This window comes from Myxocyprinus asiaticus, chromosome 3 (assembly GCF_019703515.2).
Source record: "Myxocyprinus asiaticus isolate MX2 ecotype Aquarium Trade chromosome 3, UBuf_Myxa_2, whole genome shotgun sequence".
Taxonomy (NCBI): domain Eukaryota; kingdom Metazoa; phylum Chordata; class Actinopteri; order Cypriniformes; family Catostomidae; genus Myxocyprinus; species Myxocyprinus asiaticus.
In genome coordinates this window covers 2,505,628-2,530,166 of record NC_059346.1, presented here as the reverse complement: position 1 = coordinate 2,530,166, position 24,539 = coordinate 2,505,628, and the positions used below count along the sequence as shown (strand labels likewise).

Below are 24,539 nucleotides of genomic sequence, written 5' to 3'. Positions count from 1 at the left end.
GGTGGCAGCATCATTATTTTATTCCTACACAGAGATTGGTAGGACTGTTACTAAAATCAGTTAACTTTAGCAATCCTTGTTGCATTATATGCCAATGGTGACAGTTCAAAAATGGGAAAAAGGACTTTTTGTGTTATTTTTCCAAAGTTGGCATGCCTGTAACTCAAGAAGTATTAAAGATATCTTAATATTCTTTTAGATTCTGGTTCAGAACCAACTTTTCTTTTGGTATCTTCATTTTTTAAGGCCCTAAATGCTTCAGTCCCAGAGATATGTTGCTCTCAATGTGACTCCATGAGTAAATTGTTCACATTTTCAGTGGTCAAAAACCAAATGTGGGTCACTTTGCATACAGCTGATACTTTTTGTCTTTTAAAGAGGAATGTCTGAAGTACAAATAATGTTGCTAGTTAGAGTGCTGCTACATTACTGAGAGATCATATTTACCATTTTCACCTGGCAGATGATAAAATGGGCAATCCCATAGACGTACTTTGAGTTTTGCAAGGTCAAACACCACCACAGATGTTCAGAAAAGTTAACATCTAGATTGTATGATTACTGAGAGTTTGTACAATTATTTAAATTTTGTCTTGTATATTCTCCTGTTCTCAAGTTTAGACTCGATGTAGAGTTTTGTGTTCTCCTGGCTTCAGATAAATGTTATTTACAGGATATCTTTCGCTGATTGAATTTCTCCATTTCAGATTGTGTGTCTCGTGAGCTGTCGCTGTGAGGTGCGAGGCCTGTTGAGGTGAGAAGAGCTGGAGGAGCCGTGAACGAGACGAAACCAAAACACATCCACAGAGAACATGGTAAGCGACGTGTGTCCATCATGAAGGCTTTATAGTGTTTGAGTGTATAAAGGTTGTAGGATTATGTGAGTAAACTACATATCCACAAGTTAACTCTGTGAAATGATCTGTACTCATTGGCATTATTTGGGCTGACAAAATCTGATTTTGAAGTCTATGGACATTTTCTGGTAATTTTCGTGTTTTCCTCTAATAGCCGGTCGTGAACTAGCATTGCTATTTGAATGAACGGCATGTAAAGACTTAACTAGCTGTGGTTGGTCACTTTACACGTCAGTCAGATGGTCTCTTCCTGTCTAAGTTGGCGGTTCCTGGCCAGAATAAGTTACAAAGGGGACCAGACATTATGCTGTGCCTTACCGTTGCTATTATTGAAAGTACATCGCATTTTAGATGCGACAACCAGGTGAGTTGAGCATGTGATTTCGGTGACTATCTTTGTTGAGAGATAGAAAATCACTATATAAATCTAAACCAAGCTGTTTCATTACTTTTAATATACTGGGGTTTTGCCATATAGGGTGACAGTTTGTTTTGAACATTTTCTCCTTCATATACAGTAATCTTTCTCCAATGCAGTGCACGCTTTGAGCGCTGTGCTGATCTCTCTTCAGTCCGAGGCAGATGGTGAAGGTACTTATGGCTCGATGCGCACTGAAGAAATGCCTTCCGGCTACAATCGCAAGTCAAGACATCTCCTCTCTCCTTTACGAGAAAAATCCCTTCCTTTATTGCCTGATCAGAGCAGAGTGAAGATTGTGTTTTTGTAAAGTGATTTTCTTGTTCTCACTGTATATCTGCTGTCTCTTATATGGCATGTTTTTCTTCACGTGTTGTTTGCGGTTTTCGTGTGATGATGTATAGTGGGCTAATAATATGAGTATATATGCATTTCAGTTTCATAGCAAAGTTCCTTAAAATTCAGTTGACAAAGATAAAACAATGATCCATAATGAATTTTTTTTTTTTTTCCCAATGAATAAGAACCGGGGTCTTAAAGCTTCAAAAATGACTCAGAAGTATCTTAAACAATCTATATGACTTGTGTTCTGAAGCCAAACGATGTCTTGACATCTGTGCTAGCTGTCCTTGGCGCGTTCATAAAAAAAGTACTGATGTTTGATATTTGATCTTTTCATTGACACAAAACAGGTCGGAATGATTCGTTCCCAAATCAGACTGATCTGGTTAGAGTTGGCGGTTCTCAAATTAAACTATTCACTGGAGGTGAAAAGTATTAGTGAATAACTTCTCACCTAAAGCTATCATAAGGTATCTTAAGTCTTGGAATACACCACTCAGGTTGTTTGTACCACTTTCATAATTCTTTTCTGGTGCTTTTGTCTTTTTTATTTTTTTATGCACATTTATTGTAGTTGCATGGAAAAGAGAGGCCATTACATTCTTCAGAATTTCTCTTTATTTTTTTGTTCCATGGAAGACAAAGTCAAGCAAGTTTGGAATGACATGATGGTTGTTAAATGATGGCATAATATTTGTTTTTTGGTTAACTATTCCTTTAAGCACCATGATGGCCTAAAGTCTGCTCTCTTTCGTCTCTTCCATAGTGGACTTTCCCTGTAAAACTACCGAGTATAAGCAAACAGATGTTCGAAACATCTTTGATGTTTGCATGTACGTGTTTGAAGAAATGTTTGTGGAATGCAAATAATGGAATGCCATGTGTCCCCTGATAAATGCTCTCGGGTGCTGAGGAATGGCTTCGTAATTTTTATTTATTTATTTTTTCCCAATTTGGAATGCCCAATTCCCACTACTTAGTAGGTCCTCGTGGTGGCGCGGTTACTCACCTCAATCCGGGTGGCGGAGGACAAGTCTCAGTTGCCTCCGTTTCTGAGACCGTCAATCCGCGCATCTTATCATGTGACTCGTTGTGCATGACACCGCGGAGACTCACAGCATGTGGAGGCTCATGCTACTCTCCGTGATCCACACACAACTTACCACACGCCCCATTGAGAGCGAGAACCACATTATAGCGACCACGATGAGGTTACCTCATGTGACTCTACCCTCCCTAGCAACCGGGCAAATTTGGTTGCTTAGGAGACCTGGCTGGAGTCACTCGGCACACCCTGGATTCGAACTCGCGTCTCCAAGGGTGGTATTCAGTGTCAATACTCGCTGAGATACCCAGGCCCCTGGCTTCATAATTTCTGAAATTTTATTGTGTACGTTTTTGCTGCAAAATTGAATTCTATTTTACACTTTTTCTTTTTCTTCTTCTTTTTTTTTTTTTTTTTTAGATTTATGCATTAAATTTTATAACAAAATTCCATTAAATTGAGTTTTGTAGTGTTTAACAAAATTAAATTAATAAAATGTTTATTTTTTATTTTATTAAAGAGTACTCAATAAAATTTTATGGAATTTTGTTTTAAAATTGAAATATGTAAATTGTATTTTTTTGAGTGAAGGTAAATGTCTGGCCCATGAGAAAGTGTCATTCAATGAGTATTTGGGTGACATTGTGTTGCAAATGAGGTCACTTTCCCAGTTAGCCTGCTGTTAAAGACTCTCTGTGACTACTTATACCATCATCATGTAAAAACACCTCCTTGTTTTCACTTTAGCATCTTCATTCGCACTGTAAAGAAACTCAGTCACAAACAGCAGTGGATAGAGTTGTAAAGTCGTCATGACGGTCCTGTTTTACACGAGTTTTCCATTGTGATGTCATACTCTGTGGAGCTCTGAGTGTGCGGGCGAACGCATTCCCTCGACGCTCATTAAACACTTAGCGAGCGCCATAAACAAAGCACAGCCTGTGCCTCGTCTTCATCAAGAGCGTTTGTGAGCCTTTCTGCTTAAGGGTACACAAAACTGCCAGGACACAAATCTACTGTACTGCAGTCCAATCAGAGCCAAGAACTGCTGCTGCATATACAGAACTGTGTCTTCATGTTTTGCATTGTGAAGACTGTAGAGTAGGGCTTTAACTAACAACTATTTTGGTTATTAATTAATCTGTTGATTTGGCCTATTTCTTTAAAGAATCGGATTAATTTTACTTCCATACATTTTTTTATTTAATTTTTAAAAACAGTGCTCTTATTCAAACAATGTGCAAATTGAGAGTCCCATGAAGTTAAAAATGTACATTTTTCTACTTTAACCCTTTAAGCTCTGAAGGTGCTTTTAAAGATTTCCTTTCTCAGTAGCATGCCCAAAATTAAAGGCTTAACTCGACAAAAAAACAAAACAAACAAAAAACAGAGTCAAGTGTTTGGTATCATTGTAAAGAAAATGTTAAAATGTTTTAACTATATAGATTAATACATTCTGAGTCTCTCAGCCTAAGACATTTCTGAAAATATATATATATTTTTTTTCTTCTTATTTTCCATTATATATCTCAGGTTGTAAATAAGGTGGCTCTGAAAACTGCTTTTGTTCCCAGTCATGTCAGCTGTATCTGAGAAAAGTAATTGTGTTGATACAACAAAGCAATCAAAAGTTATAGCATTACAAAAATAATTTATCATAAATCTTGTACTTTTACACTTGATAATGTTGCTCCGCTCAAGCCAAGGAGAGTTGAGGGTATTTCACAGCCTTGGTTAAATGACGTCACCCACACTCTCAGACAAGAGTGCAGAAAAGCTGAGCGCAAGTGGAAAAGAGACAAACTTCAGGTCTCTTATGACATTTTAAAGGAGTGTTTAACTATCAGAGAGCTGTAAAGGAAGCGAAAGCCAAGTTTTTCTCTACATTAATCTCTGATAATGCAAATTGACCAAAACTATTGTTCAAAACAATTGATTCCGTTTTAAACTCAACTCAAAAACCCAAGAAAGCTGTGAAACATTTTTAAACGTCTTTACTCACAAAATTGAGCAGATTAAAGGTGCAATTGTACCTTCACAATTTGATCAACCACTAATTCCTTCGCTGTCCACCTCCCTGACTCACTTTCAACCAGTTTCGTCAGCACAGTTAGCAGATGTAGTCTCCAAGATGAAGTGTTCCAGTTACAAGCTGGATATTCTTTCTCCACACCTTCTTAAAGAATTTTTCATGACTATCAGTTCCAGTGTGACAGCTATAATTAACAGCTCATTAGCAAGTGGAGTTGTTCCAAGTAGTTTTAAACATGCAATTCTACATCCTTTGTCAAAAAAAACTTTTTTTGTATCCGGCAATACACAATTACAGACCAATCTCCAAACTGCCTTTAATTTCCAAGAGTTTGGAGAGAGTTGTTTATTCGCAGCTCTACTCCTCTCTAAGTACATTTAACATTTTAGATACATTTCATTCTGGTTTCAGACCCTTGCACAGCACTGAATCTGCATTGGGGTTTTTTCTCCCCTTTTTCTCCCCAATATGGAATGCCCAATTCCCAATGCGCTCTCAAGTCCTCGTGGTGGCGTAGTGACTCGCCTCAATCCGGGTGGTGGAGGACAAATCTCAGTTGCCTCCGCGTCTGAGATCGTCAATCTGCGCATCTTATCACGTGGCTTGAGGAGCGCATTACCGCAGAGACATAGCGCGTGTGGAGGCTTCACGCTATTCTCCGCGGCATCCACGCACAACTCACCACACGCCCCACCGAGAGCGAACCACATTATAGTGACCCCGTGTAACTCTACCCACCCTAGCAACCGAGCCAATTTGGTTGCTTAGGAGACCTGGCTGGAGTCACTCAGCACGCCCTGGATTCAAACTCGCGAATCCAGGTGTGGTAGTCAGCGTCTTTACTCGCTGAGCTACCCAGGACCCCCCTGAATCTGCATTGTTGAAGGTCACTAATGATATTTTACTCTCCATGGATTCAGGTTCACCTGTCGTCTTAATTTTATTAGATCTCAGTACCGCATTCGACACTATTGACCATAATATTCTTACTCGTCTTGAGTGTATGGTTGGCATCCAGGGTATGGCCCTTCAGTGGTTTTCCTCCTATCTAAAAGAAAGGACGTTCTCTGTAAATTTAGGTAATTTTTCTTCTACGTCGGCTCAATTACAGTGTGGTGTCCCTCAAGGATTGATTTTAGGACACTTGTTATTTTCCCTGTAAATGCTTCCTCTGAGCTTCCTATAAGTACAGCATATCTTATCACTGTTATGCTGACGAGTCACAATTTTATTTCCCAGTGAGTGTAGACAAGAATTGTTAATCTGAGAATGCTCTAAATTGCTTCACCGATATTAAACATTGGCTGGAAAACTGTTTCTTACAATTAAATGAAAGCAAACCCGAAGTTCTGATTTTAAGTTCCTCCACGTCCTCCTTACCTGGCACGGTTGCCCAGTTAGGTCCTCTGTCGTTGAATGTACAAGATCATGTGAGGAGTCTTGGAGTGATTTTAGACTCCTCTTTACTTTTCAGTAAGCAGATCAGTGCTGTTGTCAAGGGTAGCTTTTTCCACCTGAGATCTATCGCTAAAATGTATCATTTTATTTCCCATAAAGATGTGGAAAATGTGAACCACTCACTTATTACATCAAGGTTAGACTATTGTAACTACATTGGTCTGCCCCAAACTGCGTTATACCGCCTACAGCTAGTTCAAAACGTGGCAGCTAGACTTTTAACAGGATCAAGAAAGAGGGATCACATTTCCCCGGTTTTAGCATCTCTACACTGGCTTCCTGTGAAATTCAGGGTCGATTTTAAAATTCAGATTTTTGTCTATAAGGCACTATCTGGTCTCATGCTCCAATATATCAGTGACCTTCCTACACCCTTACTCCCCCACCAGAGTGCTCATGTCTTCTGATCAACTTTTATTGAGGGTTCCTCATTGCCGCTATAGATCTAAGGGTGACCGTGCCTTTTCTGTGATAGGTCCTAATCTGTGGAACAGTCTTCCTTTCCATGCGAGGTCAGCTTCATCATTAGACATTTTTAAATCTTCTTTAAAAACATATTTTGATTCTGGGGCTTTTGAATAGATCATTGAATAGTTTGAAATGGATAAATGCATGATGTTGTATTTAAATGTTTTTATTATATTACGTTTTATATTTAACTTTAAATCAGTCTGTTTTTATATCACTGTCATTTTGTTTGTTTGAACTTTAAAGCACTTTGGGTCAACTTCTGTTGTTTTTAAATGTGCTCTATAAATAAAGGTTGACTTGACTAGCATGCAGACATGATTTTAGTAATGAGATTTCACAGAATGAGTTTCATTCTGTGCCATTTGAGTCATCATTGAGGCTGTCATGTAGTTGGCGCCATCTCCTGGTGGCCATGTGTAACATTGTGCTTCATGTGGATTATCTAATGATATACACCGATAAGCCACAATATTAAAACCACTGCCTAATATTGTGTAGGTCCCCCTTGTTCCACCAAAACAGCGCCAACCCGCATCTCAGAATAACATTCTGAGATGATACTCTTCTCACCACAATTGTACAGAGCAGTTAGCTGAGTTACTGTAGACTTTGTTAGTTCAAACCAATCTGGCCATTCTCTGTTGACCTCTCTCATCAACAAGGCGTTTCCGTCCGCAGAACTTCCGCTCACTGGATGTTTTTTGTTTTTGGCACCATTCTGAGTAAACTCTAGAGACTGTTGTGCGTGAAAATCCCAGAAATACTCAAACCAGCCCATCTGGCACCAACAATCATCTATGTGATTATCTAATCAGCCAATTGTGTGGGTGCAGTGCATAAAATCATGCAGATACAGGTCAGGAGCTTCAGTTAATGTTCACATCAACCATCAGAATGGGGAAAAAATGTGATCTCAGTGATTTGGACCGTGGCACGATTGTTGGTGCCAGACAGGCTGATTTGAGTATTTCTGTAACTGTTATAGTTTGTATATAAGTTAGTTTCTTTTGAGTTTAATTTTGTTATTCAAATTACAGTTCTGCATGATGTTTGCTACCTCAGTTCTAGGGGTGTGCAGATAAGTTATCTTTTCTTTTGCAATGGCAAAATGACCTATATTCAGATATAACCAGATGTGGGCGTGGCTTAACCCGGAAGTGTGTCCACACTAAATAATAAGCCAAGTTTTAAATGTAACACTATTCTGTTTATTGTTTTCATTTTGCAAATATGCTTCGTATAATTAATGCATTTTCTACTTTTATTATTATTTATTCTTTTTTTGCACACAGAACAGCGCATCATTCACTCTGAAGTGCACATCGACTATGTAGGCTATTCATTTTCACTTAAGGCTGAAACATACTCCAAGTACATGAATGCAGATGCGATCGCTTGGCCAACACATTGCCAACACACTGTCCAGTTGAACATGCTTAAGTTCTTGCGTTGCTGTGGTGGGAAAAAACCTCAGTACTCACGGGGTTACTTTCAACCGTCTGTGCCATTAAACTGGATGTCCTTATTCAGGTAAGTTGCTATAAATATATATTTATATACATTTAATACATATATATATACTGTTGCTCCAAGTTCACTTACCCTGAGAATGCAATGCATACTTGCGTTGGTTTATGAATTGCGCTCTGTCATATTTCAGAGTGCAGCGATGCATGAAATCGAGCTTGCGTTGCAAGATGCGTCTGCGTTCACGTACTTGCACGGAGTATGATTTGGCCCTTAATCACGGCCTTTTGTGGTTTAGTAATCACATATGACTAGGGCTGAGTGACAAAACGATCTCTATTTATCACGCTAAAAAAAAATCCACGATATCGATGATGAGCTTTTGACTACTTTTCGATATTTAACCTATGTTCTATATCTAGACGATCAGGTGCGTGTCGCGAAAAAAGCAAGAAGTTTGGCTTTCTCAGGCTACATTTACACTAAATCCGCTCAAAGCTGCTCACAATGCTAGGGAACAGCTTGCTCCACATTGCTGTCAGTCCTACAATATTCTTTGCGAGCGTGGCGCTCGGCTTCCCTAGGAATGAATTGAAAATGGTCGCACCGGTTCGCTCACAACGCACGTGTGGTAACGTAGGGTCAGACTGTGTGAAGTTGCTAACGTTAGCTGCCTTGCTAATGATTAGGCTACGGACTGTTGCGCCCGCTCATCATCTCTAGTGTGCAGTGCGACAAAACAACAGTGCTGTGTACACCAGATCTGATCTTTCTGCACTGTATTCTTGAATATTTTTCTCTAGCACGGAACACGCTTCATTAATGCCCTGTCCCGCTCTGCACGCGTTGCCTCTTTTCCCCGTGTGTGAGTAGACATGAGGCGCTGCATTAGTTAATGTGGCTCCCCGACCATAAAGTTTAATGTTACAAATCAGCGTGTGAGCCTTTAATTATGAACAATTAAATCTCTGGCATGGATGACCAGGAAAGACGATAAAATTACTAGTTGGTAGCATAGTCTCTCTCACTTGAATGAAAATAATAAATGGTCCATTTTCCACTGTTTAGCATTACGTTTTTTCTTCTGTCAACATGGAAATTCTCAGTACAAAATGTGAATGTATATTGTAATAAATATCGACATCGAACGATATGAAAAAGAATATCGTGATAATATTTTTGGCCATATCGCCCAGCCCTACACATGACTATCATGATTGTGATGAATTGTGCAGCCCTGAAGGATCATGAAATTTGTCTCGTCTTAGTCTCGCTCTTTAAGAAATAAAGTGGCCAAATAAAAAGTGCATTAAATTCACAATATTGCTTGATTTTATATAGCTCGAAAGGTTTTAAACATTAACATAGACATTTCAAAAAGTGGAAAATGTGTACGAGTGAGATTTTCAACAGGTGTGTCTGTGTGTAGTACATTCCTACACCCAGAAAGCACAATCGTACGTGAGCTGTTCCTGTTCTCTGTATTTTGTTTCCTTTCTCTCAGTCAGCTGGGATTTGTTGTGTAATAAACCAAAAGCATCAGTATTGAGTTGACTGAGGTTTGACTGAGGTTTTTTCATCAAGGTATTGTGTGTGTGTGTGTGTGTGTGTGTGTGTGTGGTAAGAGGGAACAAAACAGATCTTTTACCTTGGTTTTGTCTCTTGAATAATGACCCATATGGACCATCCCTTATGATGTCATCCCATGTCACCTGTGTCTCTCCTGTGCGTATAATAATCCACTAGTTCCTTTCTCTTTCTGTCTTCCTGTCTTTTATATAAAGTCCTGTACGTTAGGGAATGTCAGGGGTGAAGTTTCAGTGGTAGAATACATGCTGAGCTAATTTATTGCCTCTATTTATAGCTTTAACACATACAGACCAGTTAATTTCGACTTAGAATCGTTCAGAATAGAGGATATGGTTGAGAGGGTTCTTCTAAAACCAGAATCGGATCAAAACTAGTTTTTGCAAGCTCTATATTGCAGTTAATTTTTTTTGCTTTTTTTTTTTTTTTTTGTTCTTTCAAAACTGCTTATTGAGTTTAGTCTTAGGTGTGGTATCTGTTTGTAATGTTTATAAAGTTAGCACCAGGAATGAGCGGTTTGACCAAAGTCTTTTATCACGTTATGAGTAATTTTGCATGATTGTAACGTCACAATATAGTTATTTTTGTTGGAAATCCTTAATGGGGAAAAAATGGTTTATATTTGTATAATCATGTGATGAGTAATATTTTGGTTCTGGAATATGGTAGCATTGGAGGATAATGGGTTCCTGGTAGCTTCACGTTTAATTCTTCTCAAGTCTTTTGCAGTTAATTTGTGCCTTTTCTTCTCCATGCGTTTTTTGCAGCCCAGTTGACTATTCGCAACAAAACGTTTGATTGTCCGGTGGTCACGCCTCAATAGTTTAGCTATTTCAAGAGTGTTGCATCTGTCTGAAAGGCATTTTACAATATTTGACTTTTCAGTGTCAGTTAAATCTCTTTTTTTGGCCCATTTTACCTGAGGTAATGAAGCTGCCTAATAATTATGCACACATTTATATAAGGTGTTAGTCACTTTCACCACACCCTCCCTCATTACACAAATACATACCACCTGAAAATGATTGAATCCAATAAGCATTCAAGTTTATATGGTTTGGAGTTGGAAAATGTGCATGGAGATAATGATAAGATCAGAATACTCACTTGCCTAATAATTGGGCACGCAGTGTATTTGATGAACTCTTTGTTTAGAATAAGGTGCACTGATGAATTGAGCATAGCAAGACTAGAGAGATTTAGCCTGTTAAGAACAAGGATGTGTTGTCTTTAAAGGTCATGCTCATTTCCTTTATGCCTTTCTGTCATGTGTTCATGATAAACTGCCCCTTCAGCAAAACACCAATACCACGTCTCTCTCTCACACGCACGCACACGTTGTTCCCCTGTATCCTGTTGTAAACATAGCAACAGCAGAGTCTCTCCTTTTCTAAAATAAGTGTCATGGAGTCGTCATGGAGGCCGTAACTGGAGTGTCACATTTATAAACTTTGTTTTCTCTGTTTATTTTTTAAAGTTAAAGTAAGATAAACTTGAGAGTTTTACAGCTAGCTACCTGAATATTAACACATCTGATTTAATGGAATGTCCCAGGTTTTATACAAGTTAAGCTCAATTAACATCATTTGTAGCATAATGTTGATTACCACACAATTTATTTTGATGATTTCCCCATTTAACCCTTTAAACTTAGATGGGCCTGCAAGGAACAAAATATTAGTCAAAAAATATTTATAACTACAGTCTTGACCATCACAAAATAGGTATTGTTTGAAAGCAAACGATGAACAAAACTGAACAAGTGCTTTGAAATTTGCAGACAAATCAGAAGTGTTCCGTTTTGATAAATTATAAAAACATTTGCACTGTACTTATTGCAATCAGTAAAAACATCAAACTGACCAAATAGTCATGTGTCATATGTTGCTGGAAAGCTCTCAAAGAGTAGAATACAACCAGACTATTTGTTTTACTCACAGACACAAATATAGCGAGTAATAGCTGAGTATATGTCTTTGACAATTATGTTGGTGTTGCTTGTATGTCGTGTTTTCGCTTATAACTTCACGAAAAATAAACCGAACATAACATAGCACATACCATTACTTAGAGGAGGTGATTATCTTTAAACCGAGCCCAGACACAAGGTAATCTGATGCATAGATCATTAGACAATCCACATGAAGCACAATGTTACATATGACCACCAGGAGATGGCGCCAAATACATGACACAGACTCAATGATGACTCAAATGACACAGAATGAAACTCATTCTGTGAAATCTCATTACTAAAATCATGTTAACACATCATGTTTGTCTTGTGGCTATAATTACATACTTCAGATTGAAGGACTGCACACTTGTTGGCCAAGTATTCGCACCTGTGTATTTGTGTAAAGTAGTTTCTTGCTTTATGGACACTAATGCAGGTGTAGAGTTAGATATTGCAGGTGTTGCACTATCTTTGTTATTTACAGTATTTCAGTCATGTCGTGTAGTAGAGATGTGACTGAAAGCTCAAAGGGCATAAATCATTCATTCGTGCTGCCTAGTGCTCTTCCTCTCCGTTTCTACGTCCTGTCTCTCCCTCACTTCACGCTTCAATGGAGCATTTAATGGAGAGTTTCTCTGCGAGTGAGAGAGATGAGGAAGCGCAGTGGGCGTTTCAGGCCGGGATGCCCTTAAACGTGTTTCATGTGATTGACAGGACCATTTCCCTTCATTTCCCAATGCGTTACATGCATTGCTGTCATGTCACATGCGTTTATGACATGCATGCATGCATGAAGCACATTATTATTGTTTAGGGAAGTTTCTGGATCATTGACTAGCTGATTAGTCATCACTATTCCCATCCAGTCGGTTAATGAGGTTGACTGGCGAGTTTATCTCGATTTTCTTATAGCTTTTAAGATTTTTAGCAGCAGGGAATTCATTTGGAGACAACAAGCATTGCCAACAGTCTAAGCTGTCATCTTAACTGACTATAAGCTTTTACACTGTCAGCAGCATGCTAAAACCCTCTCCGAGCTACTCAGTTAATCTTTAACCTAAATCATATTTTCATCATTATTTAATATCTATACAAGTTTACTATCACTGGATATCTATTTCTTTGTTTATTACAAGACAAATGAGAACTATATTCATACAAATGACTGCTATATCACGTTGAATTCTGTGACAATTGAGATTTATCAGTAACACATACATATTATACATGTTATTTCTTACTCAAGGTGGCGCTGTTGTTTCAGTGATTGACTTGATTTACATTTGACATTTATATACATTTAATACACATATATATATATATATATATATATATATACTGTTGCTCCACAAGTTCACTTATCCTGAGAATGCAAGCATACTTGCGTTGGTTTATGAATTGCGCTCTGACACATTTCAGAGTACAGCGATGCATGAAATAGCAACATGGAAGTAAACTATAGCAAGTTTAACACATGAACATTATGATACGAGTTGTCATTTGGGTGCACTACTGAAATTATGGATGTTGTGCGTCTGTTTAGACTCAGTTAGTGGCTGAGAAAATACAAATGTGTAGATTATGTGTAGCTCAGTATGTGTTTGACAATCAGTTTCGTCTCATGTCATTTTAGTGTGAAAGTAATGAATCCTCTTCTAGATTTGTTGCATCATCTCTTTGATGTCTAAAAAATAAAACATCAAAATATTGTCTTGAAAACATTTTGTTTTGAACATTTGACACTATCTGGGCATTTTGTAGATACATTTGTGATAGATATATGTAATAATGTTTGGTGAATCACCCATGCATTTAAGGGTTAAAGCAGCTCTTTTGCAACAAATTCACCAACTTTAACAATATATTAAGAATTGCATTCGTATTTAAATTGCCTACTGTGAGGAATATTCCTTTTTGTTATGCGTAATACATAGGTCTGTTTGTGTTTGGGTTTTTTTTGTGATAGTTTTGTGCAATAAAAGTTTATAGTCATAGGGATTTCCACAGTTATTGAAAACCTGGAAGTAGGGTTTTCCCCCGCATCTCACACCATTAATTTTGCATTTAGACGCCATGTCAAGTTAAAAATAAGTTCTTATAATGTATTTTGAGACTGCTGTATACCGTTCCTCTCCATCTAGCCATTTTTGATCACATAATGATTTGTCCTGTTAACGTACTCTAAAAGCGTTTTTAATCTGTCAGGTGGTCATGACCCCTAAACCAGCCTAATTACTCAGGGCTTCCTCGAGACCAACTAGTCGTCAGACCCACTAACTAATCAAGCTGCAGTTTTGGACATCTCTGTTATCCTACAGGGGGTGTCACGACCTTAGAAAGCACATTGTGGCAGGTCCGCTACACTCGTGAGAGTTTTGGAGAAAGATGTGGTGCGCACTTGCCCTATTAGAGTCAGGACTGTGAGTTACAGCTCGTCTTTTTAGTGCAGACAGTGACGCATGCTGGGAATGTTCAGAGAGAGAGAGAGAGAGAGAGAGACACCTTCTGTTTGTTACAATGGACAACAGGGTGATCAAAGTCAGGGAGGGGGGATGGGATGCTGAAGAATGCTGTGTCACTGGTGCTCGCTGCGTATTCTCTCTCTCTCCTCTGTTTCTCAGTGTCTCTCGCTCATCGTGACTGCTCGCTGATGCATTGCCCCTCCCCCTCGCACTGCAGCCATGCAGCACGTCGATGCATCTCCGTGCTTTGAGAGAGAAAACTGACAATGATGGAGAAATTAAACGTGATCAGAGTGTGATTTGAGTTACAAGTGATGTTTAAAGTGTGCGTGTTGAATTGACCGATGCATTGGGATTCTTGATATACTAATTTTTTATTATTTAATTAATTGTATGTTATTACATACAATTACAATTATTATGATACAGATAAGTGGCATGCAGTGTGTAACACTGCAAATATGTGTGAGCCTTCAGATAAATTAAGATGACGACCAAGTTTAAGGTTGCTGTGAAACAGTTTATTTTTGCATGACTTTTATGAGGAGTCATTACACAGAATTTGCCTTTACTTGCCAAAGATTTGCATACGATTTGAGAATCATTTGCTGCTTTTCCACTATCGGGCCAGTGCGAGCCAGGGCTATCAACAGGCCAGCTGAGGCCAATAGCATTGGACCTTGAGCCGCAGACCAAAATCGATCTGCGTTCCCATCATCGGGCCACTAGCCTCGCAGCGTTGCCCTAAAACCCGCCCTTAATACGGCACCCTGGTGCCAATGTCACACACCCGGCCTTTTCACAAGAAAGACGGAAACTCGAGATGAGGTATCATGTTATCTAGAATATCGAGTTTATATCATATGTATACATTAGCTAGCTAGCACGATAAGTTAGCGTTGACAACTCACCGACTGTAACTGTAGAGGCTTCACGCTATTCTCCACGGCATCCACGCACAACACACCACGTGCCCCACTGAGAGTGAGAACCTCATTATAGTGACCACGAGGAGGTTAACCCATGTGACTCTACCCTACCTAGCAACCGGGCCAATTTGGTTGCTTAGGAGACCTGGCTGGAGTCGCTCAGCACGCCCTGGGATTCGAACTCGCGAACTCCAGGGGTGGTAGTCACAATCGGTTTATTCTTAAACCATTTATGACCTTACACCGATAAAGGAAAGCTGCTTAAAGCGCTTACATGACCATGCATGTTGAAGGCTTATTAAGCAAAATCGGTGTAAAATCGTACATGTAAACAAGCTCATTTTGGAATCGGTTTGTGACTTCCTGAATCAAAATCCAATCGAATCATGAAGCGCCTGAAGATTCCAAACACTATTCAAGACTCGTTCATAAAAGACTGTGGCGCTGTATGTTTATTTGTGCATTGCAATAGAAAGACGTGTTATCTGTTAATTATCTTAGTATTAATTTTGTAGCATCCAGTCTTTATCTCTAATCACATTCAGTTTAGATTGAAAACTTAGACCATTATCAACACAAATCCGCTCGACTGGAGGAACTGAGGAGCGATTGAATAAGAGCGCTCGTGGTTAATGCGGTCACGCGGCTGCGCGCATGAGCGTCAAATGCACTTCATGAACAAAATGACCATCAGATGCGTTGTTAAAGGAATATTCTGGGTTCTATTAGGTTACAGTGAGGCACTTACAATGGAAGTGAATGGGGCCAATTTTTGGAGGGTTTAAAGGCAGAAATGTGAATCTTATCATTTTATAACTTCTGTTAAAAGTTGTGTATTATTTGAGCTGTAAAGTTCTTTAAATTGTGTTATGGTTTATTGACACTACATCGCCATGGCAACAAAGTTATAAAATCGGATGAAACTTTACACAGGAAAGGTTAGTAAGTGATTTTATCACACTGAAATCATGTTAACACACAAATTGTTTGTCTTGTGGCGATACTTTTGAAAAAGTTCGTATTTTAACGTTTACGGATTGACCCCATTGACTTCCATTGTGTCTCACTGTAACCTTGATTTTTGCTTTTTTTTAAAGAAAAGGAGGGACGAGTCGAAATTATTATTTGTGGTAATCAATATTATGACACAAATGCTGTAGATTGAGAAACTTGTATTGAACCCTGAATATTCCTTTAATGTAAACACTAGAGGTCGACCATTAGTGGATTTTGCCAATAACCGATTTATCGGCCGATAGTTTTTAAAATCGATTTATAGAATGTCAAAAAATAATTATTAATTCTTTACTATGGCAGACAAAGACCAAAATGAATAAAATCCCAGATGCAGTTTTTTGTTCAAACAAAATCCCAATAATAACCAGAAAAAAAATGAAGATTTGGTACATAATGCGGGACTTTTCCGTATAAATAAGCCCAAAACACACTGGGGACTCTTATTTTGAAATGACAAAATTATGAAAAAACTATCTGCAACTATCAACCAATTTTTGCAGATAACCGATAGCAAATAACCGATAACCGATTCCAAAATGCAACTATTGGCACCGATTAATCGGTAAAACCGATATATCGGTCTACTTCTAGTAAACACAGTCGATTGATTGCGAACAGGTGGAACAAATTAGGTTTGTGTCAAAATATCGGATCTGAAACTTTTTTTGTTCATGTTAATTGAACAACTATATTAAAAAGAAAAAAAACACTTAATGTCCTTAATTTATTTCTTTTTTATTATTAATACTGTTCTTAGTTTACTTTATGCTTGCAGTAATTCTTTATTATTCTTAATGTTTACCTGAATTAAAAAAACCTGAAACAATGTTTTTGTAATCGAGAAACACTTGAAGGAAACTTGCAGTTGTTTTAATTCTTTATTTACATTTAATATAAATATTTTGAATAGGCTAACGGAGTGTGTTCAATAGCATATTACCTACATTTGCTGTGCTCTTTTCGTATCAGTGGAAGAATACAGACGCTCATGATTTGAAGAGAACTAAATGTCTAGGAAATCATACGGTTCCAATATGTTTGTAAAAATGGAGAAGTATGCAGTTTTTTCCCCCCTATTGTTTTTATAACAGTAGCATGTGCTGTGCTGCCATGTTGCTGAGGCTGCAAGCTGGCACAGATGAGATCTCGGTGAAGGGTTAACACAAGAATAAAGAGAGGGAGGGAGAGCGGTAGAGTGAGTGTGCACGTGAGCAGGGGATGCGGTGGATGGGGGCGGAGCTTAACATCAGGCAATACCCTTTTTAAATTTTCTCCCTATCTCTCTACCCGTCTCCTCTCCTGCTCTTCTCGAAATACCTCTCCACCTTTTGTTCTGGAATATTCTATCGCTCATCCGGTCACCTGGGCAACAGGAACCCCCTGAACTGGTTTGGAATCTTTAAAGAGGAAAGAGTGCATCATCTTGATCTGAGAGGGTTTGTCCGCATGTGAACGGGAGGGGTTTGCGGCATTTGTAAGGTGTCGGAAGGCAGGCTGGTCTCCGTCGAGGGAAGGATGGTTTTGCCAGCTTGTCCTGTAGCTGTTCTTACAGTGTGTGTCTCCCTGGCAACCTCACCCGCCCTTCTCGCGTCATGAGCCGGGCCAAGCGCATCTCCTGCTACATGCTCAACTGCTTCGTAAGTGATGCTCTGTGTGTATGCGTGCTGCAGCTGAGGTTAAGTAATTGATGGCACATGAATGTAAATGTGTGTGAATGAAAGAAGTGTTGTTTATAGGGTGGAAACGAGTGAACAGTGTAAAATTGTTGTTAAATCTGTTTTCTTAAAGAAATAAACACTATGTAAACACAGCACTGCTCGACTGGGAATATGAAAGAACTTTAAGAGTCTTTTGTCTTTGTAGAGTCTCTCTATTTTACAAAAACTATAATTAAAATAGGTATGTTATATTTAACTAATGTAGAATAGAAAATAATGGAATAGATTAGAATAATATATAATGTATAGTACTATAATATCATTGATTTTTTGTTTATAGAACTGTTGGCACTTCTGTACAAGAGCATGGTAATAATTAGATAATGGCTTAATATTATAATAATATAGTATAATAAATTAATAATAATAGTATATTTTTTTTGTAGGGACGTGCTCAAGGAATCGACTAATCGAGAACTCGTTCTGTACCAACATGTCCACTATTTAAAACACTACTCGAATATTGCAAATTGATTTTCCTTTGTGCATTTGCCTGCTGTAGGCAACACTAAATTGTAGAGGTAGGCCGATAGTTTCTAGGAACTATCGGTTATCGGAAAATCTAGGCCGATAGTTGCCGATAGTTCGTTTATTTTTTTCATTATCCGTCCGTGTTCCTCTGTAGCTGGTGCTGGAGGATTCTACATAATAGAGCAAAGTCTTCGTCATTTCAAAATAAGAGTCCCCGCGTTATGCACCCGATTTTCTTTTTTTTTTTTTCTGGTTAGTATCTCTTAGGATTTTTCCTGCCTCTGGGATTTTTTTTAATTTAGTCAATTTTGTAATTTTGTAAACTCTTGTTTCCTCTCTGTGCCCGTCATAGTAAGAAAAGATGAAGAAAATATTTTTACATTCTATAAATACATTTTTTAAATGATCGGCTGATTTATATGTTATCGGCCCTATCCACCACCGTAGTTATTGATATTGGCAAAATCGGTCAACCTCTAATAACTTATCCTGCACATTATGTAGACATTAATGGAGTTATTGTTATTTGTTTTTTTAATCACTTTTATTTCTGCATATTGTTCATAAATATTTTTCAGTAAGAAAAGCAAAGTTTGTTAAAGTAAAGTTAGCTTATTTTAAAGGCGGTCGCACACCGCACGAGAAGCACCATGCCGTGTCGCGGCTAGGACATGGTACAGGTATCAAACATGGGGCATGTCGATGCGGTTCAGGTTGCATACAGTACACACAAGTTACCAAGGTTTCCCTTGTTCAAGAATGAAGAGCACTGGAGTAAAGAATCTATTTCCTTTGATAATGATTTGGGTTGATTTTAATGGAAAATGTGCGAGTTGCGCTCCGTGGCGCGGCAGAAATTTGAGCAGCCTCCGAAGTCGTAGCTGGTCGCCGCCGACAGACACCGAGTGGCGGCGGTGGTGTGCGTACCTTCGTTGAAAACAGATGTTTCGAATTTTAGAACGGGTCCAGTGTGCGACCCACCCCCAAGCCATTCTTGCTAACGTTTGTGAAACAAAATATAAATTTCACTTATGCATCATACATGTCATATTTAACTTTCATTTTAATTTGAGTATCAATATTTATTTATTTTTTTTGTGGGTTAGAATACTCATCTACAAAATTACTCAGTAATGCCCATCCCTAGTTTTTTGTTTGTTTCTCATGTTCATGAGGTACAGGCTGTTTTGTTCATCTCTAATGTTTGAATCTGCATGTTAGATTTGTGTTAGTAAAGAGTAGGGATGCACCGATACCACTTTTTTCGTCCGATATCGGAAATCTCAGTATCGGCCGATACCGATCCCAAGCCGATACCAGTGTTGTTTTTTTGCATAATCAGTTTAGATATCTTTACATTATTGTGTGGAACTAATTGGGTATGCACACAAACCTCTAACTACACATTATTTCAATATAAATGTATAGCTTATTAAGAAACACTTTATTATTAACTCGTCTACTGGATAATGTAGCAGCAAAATTAACAGTCTGGAATAGTCTTCAAGAAACCAGTTTTATTTTTGCCTTTTTTTTTCCCAAAAAATGTTTCAACTTGCATCTGGACTTTAAAGGATTCAGATCTCTTTTTTTGTTCAATTTAGTTGTAAGACATCAGTCCACTTTTCATTCAGCTATTACAGTTATTTTTGGGAACCCATTCAACTTAAATATTGTTATAAATTATAAACAATTACTAATGATGACAGTAGTAATAATAATAATAATAATAATAATAATAATAATAATAAATTATTTATATTATTATTATTGACTTAATTTAAATTTTAAATACAACAGTAATATATTTAAATCGTGCACTTTTTAAACCCTCACGCTTTTATTTTGACATTCTGAACTCTCCAGGAAGTCCTGTATGTGTCTGTTTGTAGGCAAGTTCACAGTAGTTTAATTCGCTTCTTATTCAGATTCTGGTAAAATGCTCCTCCGGTGCCGTTCTAAATGCATATTATAAGTGAACCGAACTATTGAGCATCTACATCTGAGATGTTGTTCGTGAGTAGCGCTCAAATATTGCGCACCACTGTGAAGGATAAAAATATCCGCGAGTGCATCACCAGCCTGTGTGTGAGTTTGTGTCAACAGAGCAGCAGCATTCACTAACGCACTGGCGCTGCGCATACTATATATTTACTTATTAAACACAGTCTTTTGTGATTCGCAGAGCTATCGCTCGTCAAGTGGCTTTGAATAAAATGTGCGAGTCATATGAACTGCTTTAATGGTGTTTTTATGGTTCTTTTATGTCATTTTTGGAGCTTGACAGTAACGAACATGACTAACACACAGTATCAGATTTGGATCGGGCTCGTCAGACCGATACCCGATCCGTCTAAAATCGGTGGATCCCTAGTAAAGAGCACATGGCTTTTGTGTCGAGTGTCTCTTCCAGAGTCCGTTATATAACATTAAGACAAATAGATGGATATACGATGAGACGTTGAGACGAGATGTTAGTGACTTAAAGTGCATTTTTCCGTCTCAGTCTTGACATAAATGAGGCAGTGTTAGGTTAAGTGGACTGATGAGAGATGATTGAATGTTGTTTTGTTTGTAATTGTCAAGGGTCTGGTAGGCTCAAGGTGTATGAGGTGACCTATTGGTCCATCGGGATTTTACGTTTGCACAAAGGATTTTGGACGATTTACACTATGGTGACAAGTTTCCAATTTATTGATTGATCTGAAAAGAGAAACTCAATGTCCTATAACTGACTAGTTTATTCAACATATATATACTGTATATATATATATATTTGGCTTTGAAAAGTAATTAAAAATCTCTTATTAAAATGCGTTTAGAGACCAGTGCGTTCTGTTCCATTCTGGTGTGTCTAATAAGCCTAATTAATAAGCCTATAAACTTGTCAATTTAAAAAACATTTAGGTTTGCACATCCCTAAACAAGCTGATGGCTGTATTGTTTCCTTTATAGTTAGTTTAAATAATTAACTGGATTATCAGAAAACTAACATTTAAATGGCACGATTATTAACCCTGTAAAGTCTGACATATGAAAGAATTGTCAGAAAATTATAATTTTTTAGTTTTTAATACATTAGATAAACAATAAACAAATTGTAAAAAAAAAAAAAAAATGTGCATGTTTTTTTAAATTGTTATGTATCATATACATTAGGCTTTAAAGGTCATTATCCTCTTGAGGTCCAATAATTCATTTCTGTGTAGGACATTTGTTATGTAAGTTGTTCTACAGTGGTAAATCTTGGGGTATTATCAGAGGACTCTCTGGACTTTTCAGAGATATCAAATATTTGAGAGTTTGACCATGACAACTTCCTCTCCTTGCTCTATAAATATGGACTGAAATCTATCACAGTATCAAATACAATATGAGTAAAATATTCTTTTATCAATGAACTATTTTTATCATATGTATTTTATGCACCAAACACTATATTGACATTTAAAAAAGGGAAATTGTAAAAGTTTTTTCTCTGGGTCTCAGGATCTTATGGTAAGATGACATCATAATAGCTTATAATGTAAAATAATGAGATCTTTTAATGACAGAGCAGTATATGAAAATACACAGAAATATTAGTTCACACTTTAAATATATCTTATAGAATGTATATGTCAGAATTTTCAAAGCTCTGTGATTTGTTTTGTGGTGGGCATGAATGTAATGTAATGGTGATTGAGAGATTTGAATACATGGATTTTAAAAGGGGGGTTTCAATAAAATAATATACAATTTTTTAACCAAGCACAAGTTGCTTGTATTCAGCAAATACTCATTTTAAAATACCAGTAACAATATAATCATTACTGTCACTTTTACTTTATTAAATAAGCTGTCATTTATCCCAACATAAGAGTCAGTTTTCACGCAAGTCCACTGCCATTTTAAATAGACTAATATAAACAGTGAAACTATAATATTGAAAATATAATGACTCATAACGTGATAGAAGATTTTTCACTTGTATGCCCACCCCCGTCACACTCTGAGCCACACTGGGTAGCTGTGATGTCTTGTATGAGGTGGCATTGTGCCCGCTGTGGCCCCGCAGATGAGTCACATTAAACCTTGCAGGCTGATAGGAGTTTGTGACTAACACACCCTCGAACTTCATGTGTTTCCTTGACATTATGAACATTTTCAAACATTTTACATTCAAATTAGCTTGCAGGATGTTCTGATGTATATTCCTCTTATATGTAACTCTGGACTAGAGTATATAGATGTTATCATCATGAACTAAACGCATTTATTGTTACGTACCATATACTGTTGTATTGTAAGTGTTCAGCGTTGGATGATGTACAAGCTAATGAACAGATCCTCTGGAAATTTTGAAGTAGCTTGCTTGTTAGCTCTTAAACTCTTAAGGCCAATTTATACTACTGCCTCAAACCCACACCGTAGCCCAACCCGCACCTCTCTCCAAAAACGTAGCTATGCATTACGACTGTGCGGAGCACAACAGTTGTGATTGGTCCGCCTGATAACAGAGACCCTCCACCAGGATGATTTAAAACATATCTGAAGTAGTGTCACATTTTCCCCAAGATTATTTTAAGATCTATGCATCATATCACATTGTATTTGGGCTTGTTTTAATCAGGAGCATCTGCTGTTTTTATATTCTGTTTATGTTTTATGAAGGTACAAGCAAAAATGCAACAAAAGGACACATCAGTTTACAACTCACTGTATCTTTTGCTTTGCTTTTACTCTCTCTCTCTCTCTCTCTCTCTCTCTCTCTCTCTCTCGCTCTCTCTCTCTCTCTCTCTCTCTCTCTCTATATATATATATATATATGGTCTGAATGAAACAATATGCTTTTTGTGTTCTACTCTAGACCTTTACATTCTGTATGATTGTTTGAATTTATGTTTGACTGTATGGTGTACAGTAAATTATCACATTTAATTAGTCATGAAAACAGAACACTTAATTTGTCAGCAATTGGTCATATTGCCAATATCCATTGTCAAGTCAAGCTTTTAAGCTTTAAAACGACACACGTTGTATGTTGGTCAAGCGATTAGCCAGTTAGATTTTTTTTTTTCCTGTGTAGAGTGTCAAAGTATGCCAAAATATTAATTAAGCATTGAAATACTTAAATACTTCTGAATCTACAAATTACATTTATTAAATGTATAGTTTGTTCAGAAATGAAGGCATTTTCTTTCAATACACATGCAGTTTGGCTGTGGACTCGCAGAACGATGTAGAACTGTAAATGCAAATAACTGCGTACAAAAGTAAAAATTGGCCTTTAACCAACTTCATAAAAGCACCATAAAAGTTGTCAAAACGACTCTGTTGTCTTCTGAAGTCATATGATAGCTTTGTGGAAGGAACAGACAGAAATGTAAGTCGTTATTCTGCTATAGATGTAAAAAAATTGCATAATTCACCTTTAAACTGCACTGTAGGTTGTTAGCAAGAATGCTTGTCTCTCCTGAGTTGAAGGACATTGTAGGTCAATGGTGTAGATCTTCAATCATTGTGCTGAAGGGCCTGTCTCGGGGGGCATATGCACATGCATTTAAAGTGTTAACCCATTAAGCGGTTATTAGTTGAGCTGTTGCCTGAGTGTGTGCACTTTTCCACCTCAGATATCCCTCCGTTTTGTTGTTTTTCTCACGTGTTCTCGCTGGGCCCTGCTGCCTCCTGATCTTTTCAAATATTCCTCCTGAAATATTCAGTACCTCCGAGAACTCCCTCCTCGTTTCTTTATTTGTTCTTCATCTCTGTTCCTCTTCATTCTTCACTGCTCTCAGTAGATTGGTAGAGTTGAACAGAAATAGTGTTTAGATGAATCTCACAGGCATTTGAATATAGAACATGCTTACCCTGTTGAAAAAATCAGCTTAAACCAGCCTAAACAGGTCTTAGCTGGTCTCCAAGTTTGGTCTGGCTATTTTGTTTGCTGGTTTCAGGTGGATTTGAGCTCTTAAGTCATCTGAAAACCAGCTAAGACCAGCTATCCTGTTTAGAGGTGAAAGAAGTGACCCTCTCTTTTTCCAAGATCTAGTAAGTTATTCCAAAAAACATAAAGAATATGCAGCTCACACAAAACAATTACCGATTCTTGAATACACCACTTCTATGATGAACATTATTTCAATTTCTGACTTCAAAGTCATTTTAATATGTTTTCTGGGGCTTTAATTTTTAAGTTCTGAAGATGTTTTTAAAAATTTCCTGTTTCAGTGGCATACCCAAAATTAAAGGCTTATAACTCGATAATAATAATAATAAAATAATGATTAAAAAAAAACATGGAGGCTCAAGTGTTTGGTATCATTGTA

General features: G+C 37.6%; 1 protein-coding gene across 6 annotated transcripts in view; it reads left to right on the top strand.

Annotated features, from left to right (window-relative positions):
* LOC127423130 (myotubularin-related protein 4-like) overlaps window positions 1-24,539 on the top strand; it is an 86,852-nt gene that overhangs the window by 12,272 nt on the left and 50,041 nt on the right. For 4 of the 6 annotated variants that reach the window (XM_051667233.1, XM_051667242.1, XM_051667251.1 and 1 more), the window contains one exon: window positions 708-815. In XM_051667233.1, the coding sequence (XP_051523193.1) occupies window positions 813-815 (3 nt within the window). In that variant the 5' untranslated portion in view covers window positions 708-812. Of the gene's footprint in view, window positions 1-707; window positions 816-17,340; window positions 17,680-24,539 lie in introns of those variants that run through there. The other 2 variants (XM_051667215.1, XM_051667224.1) reach the window with 2 other exon arrangements.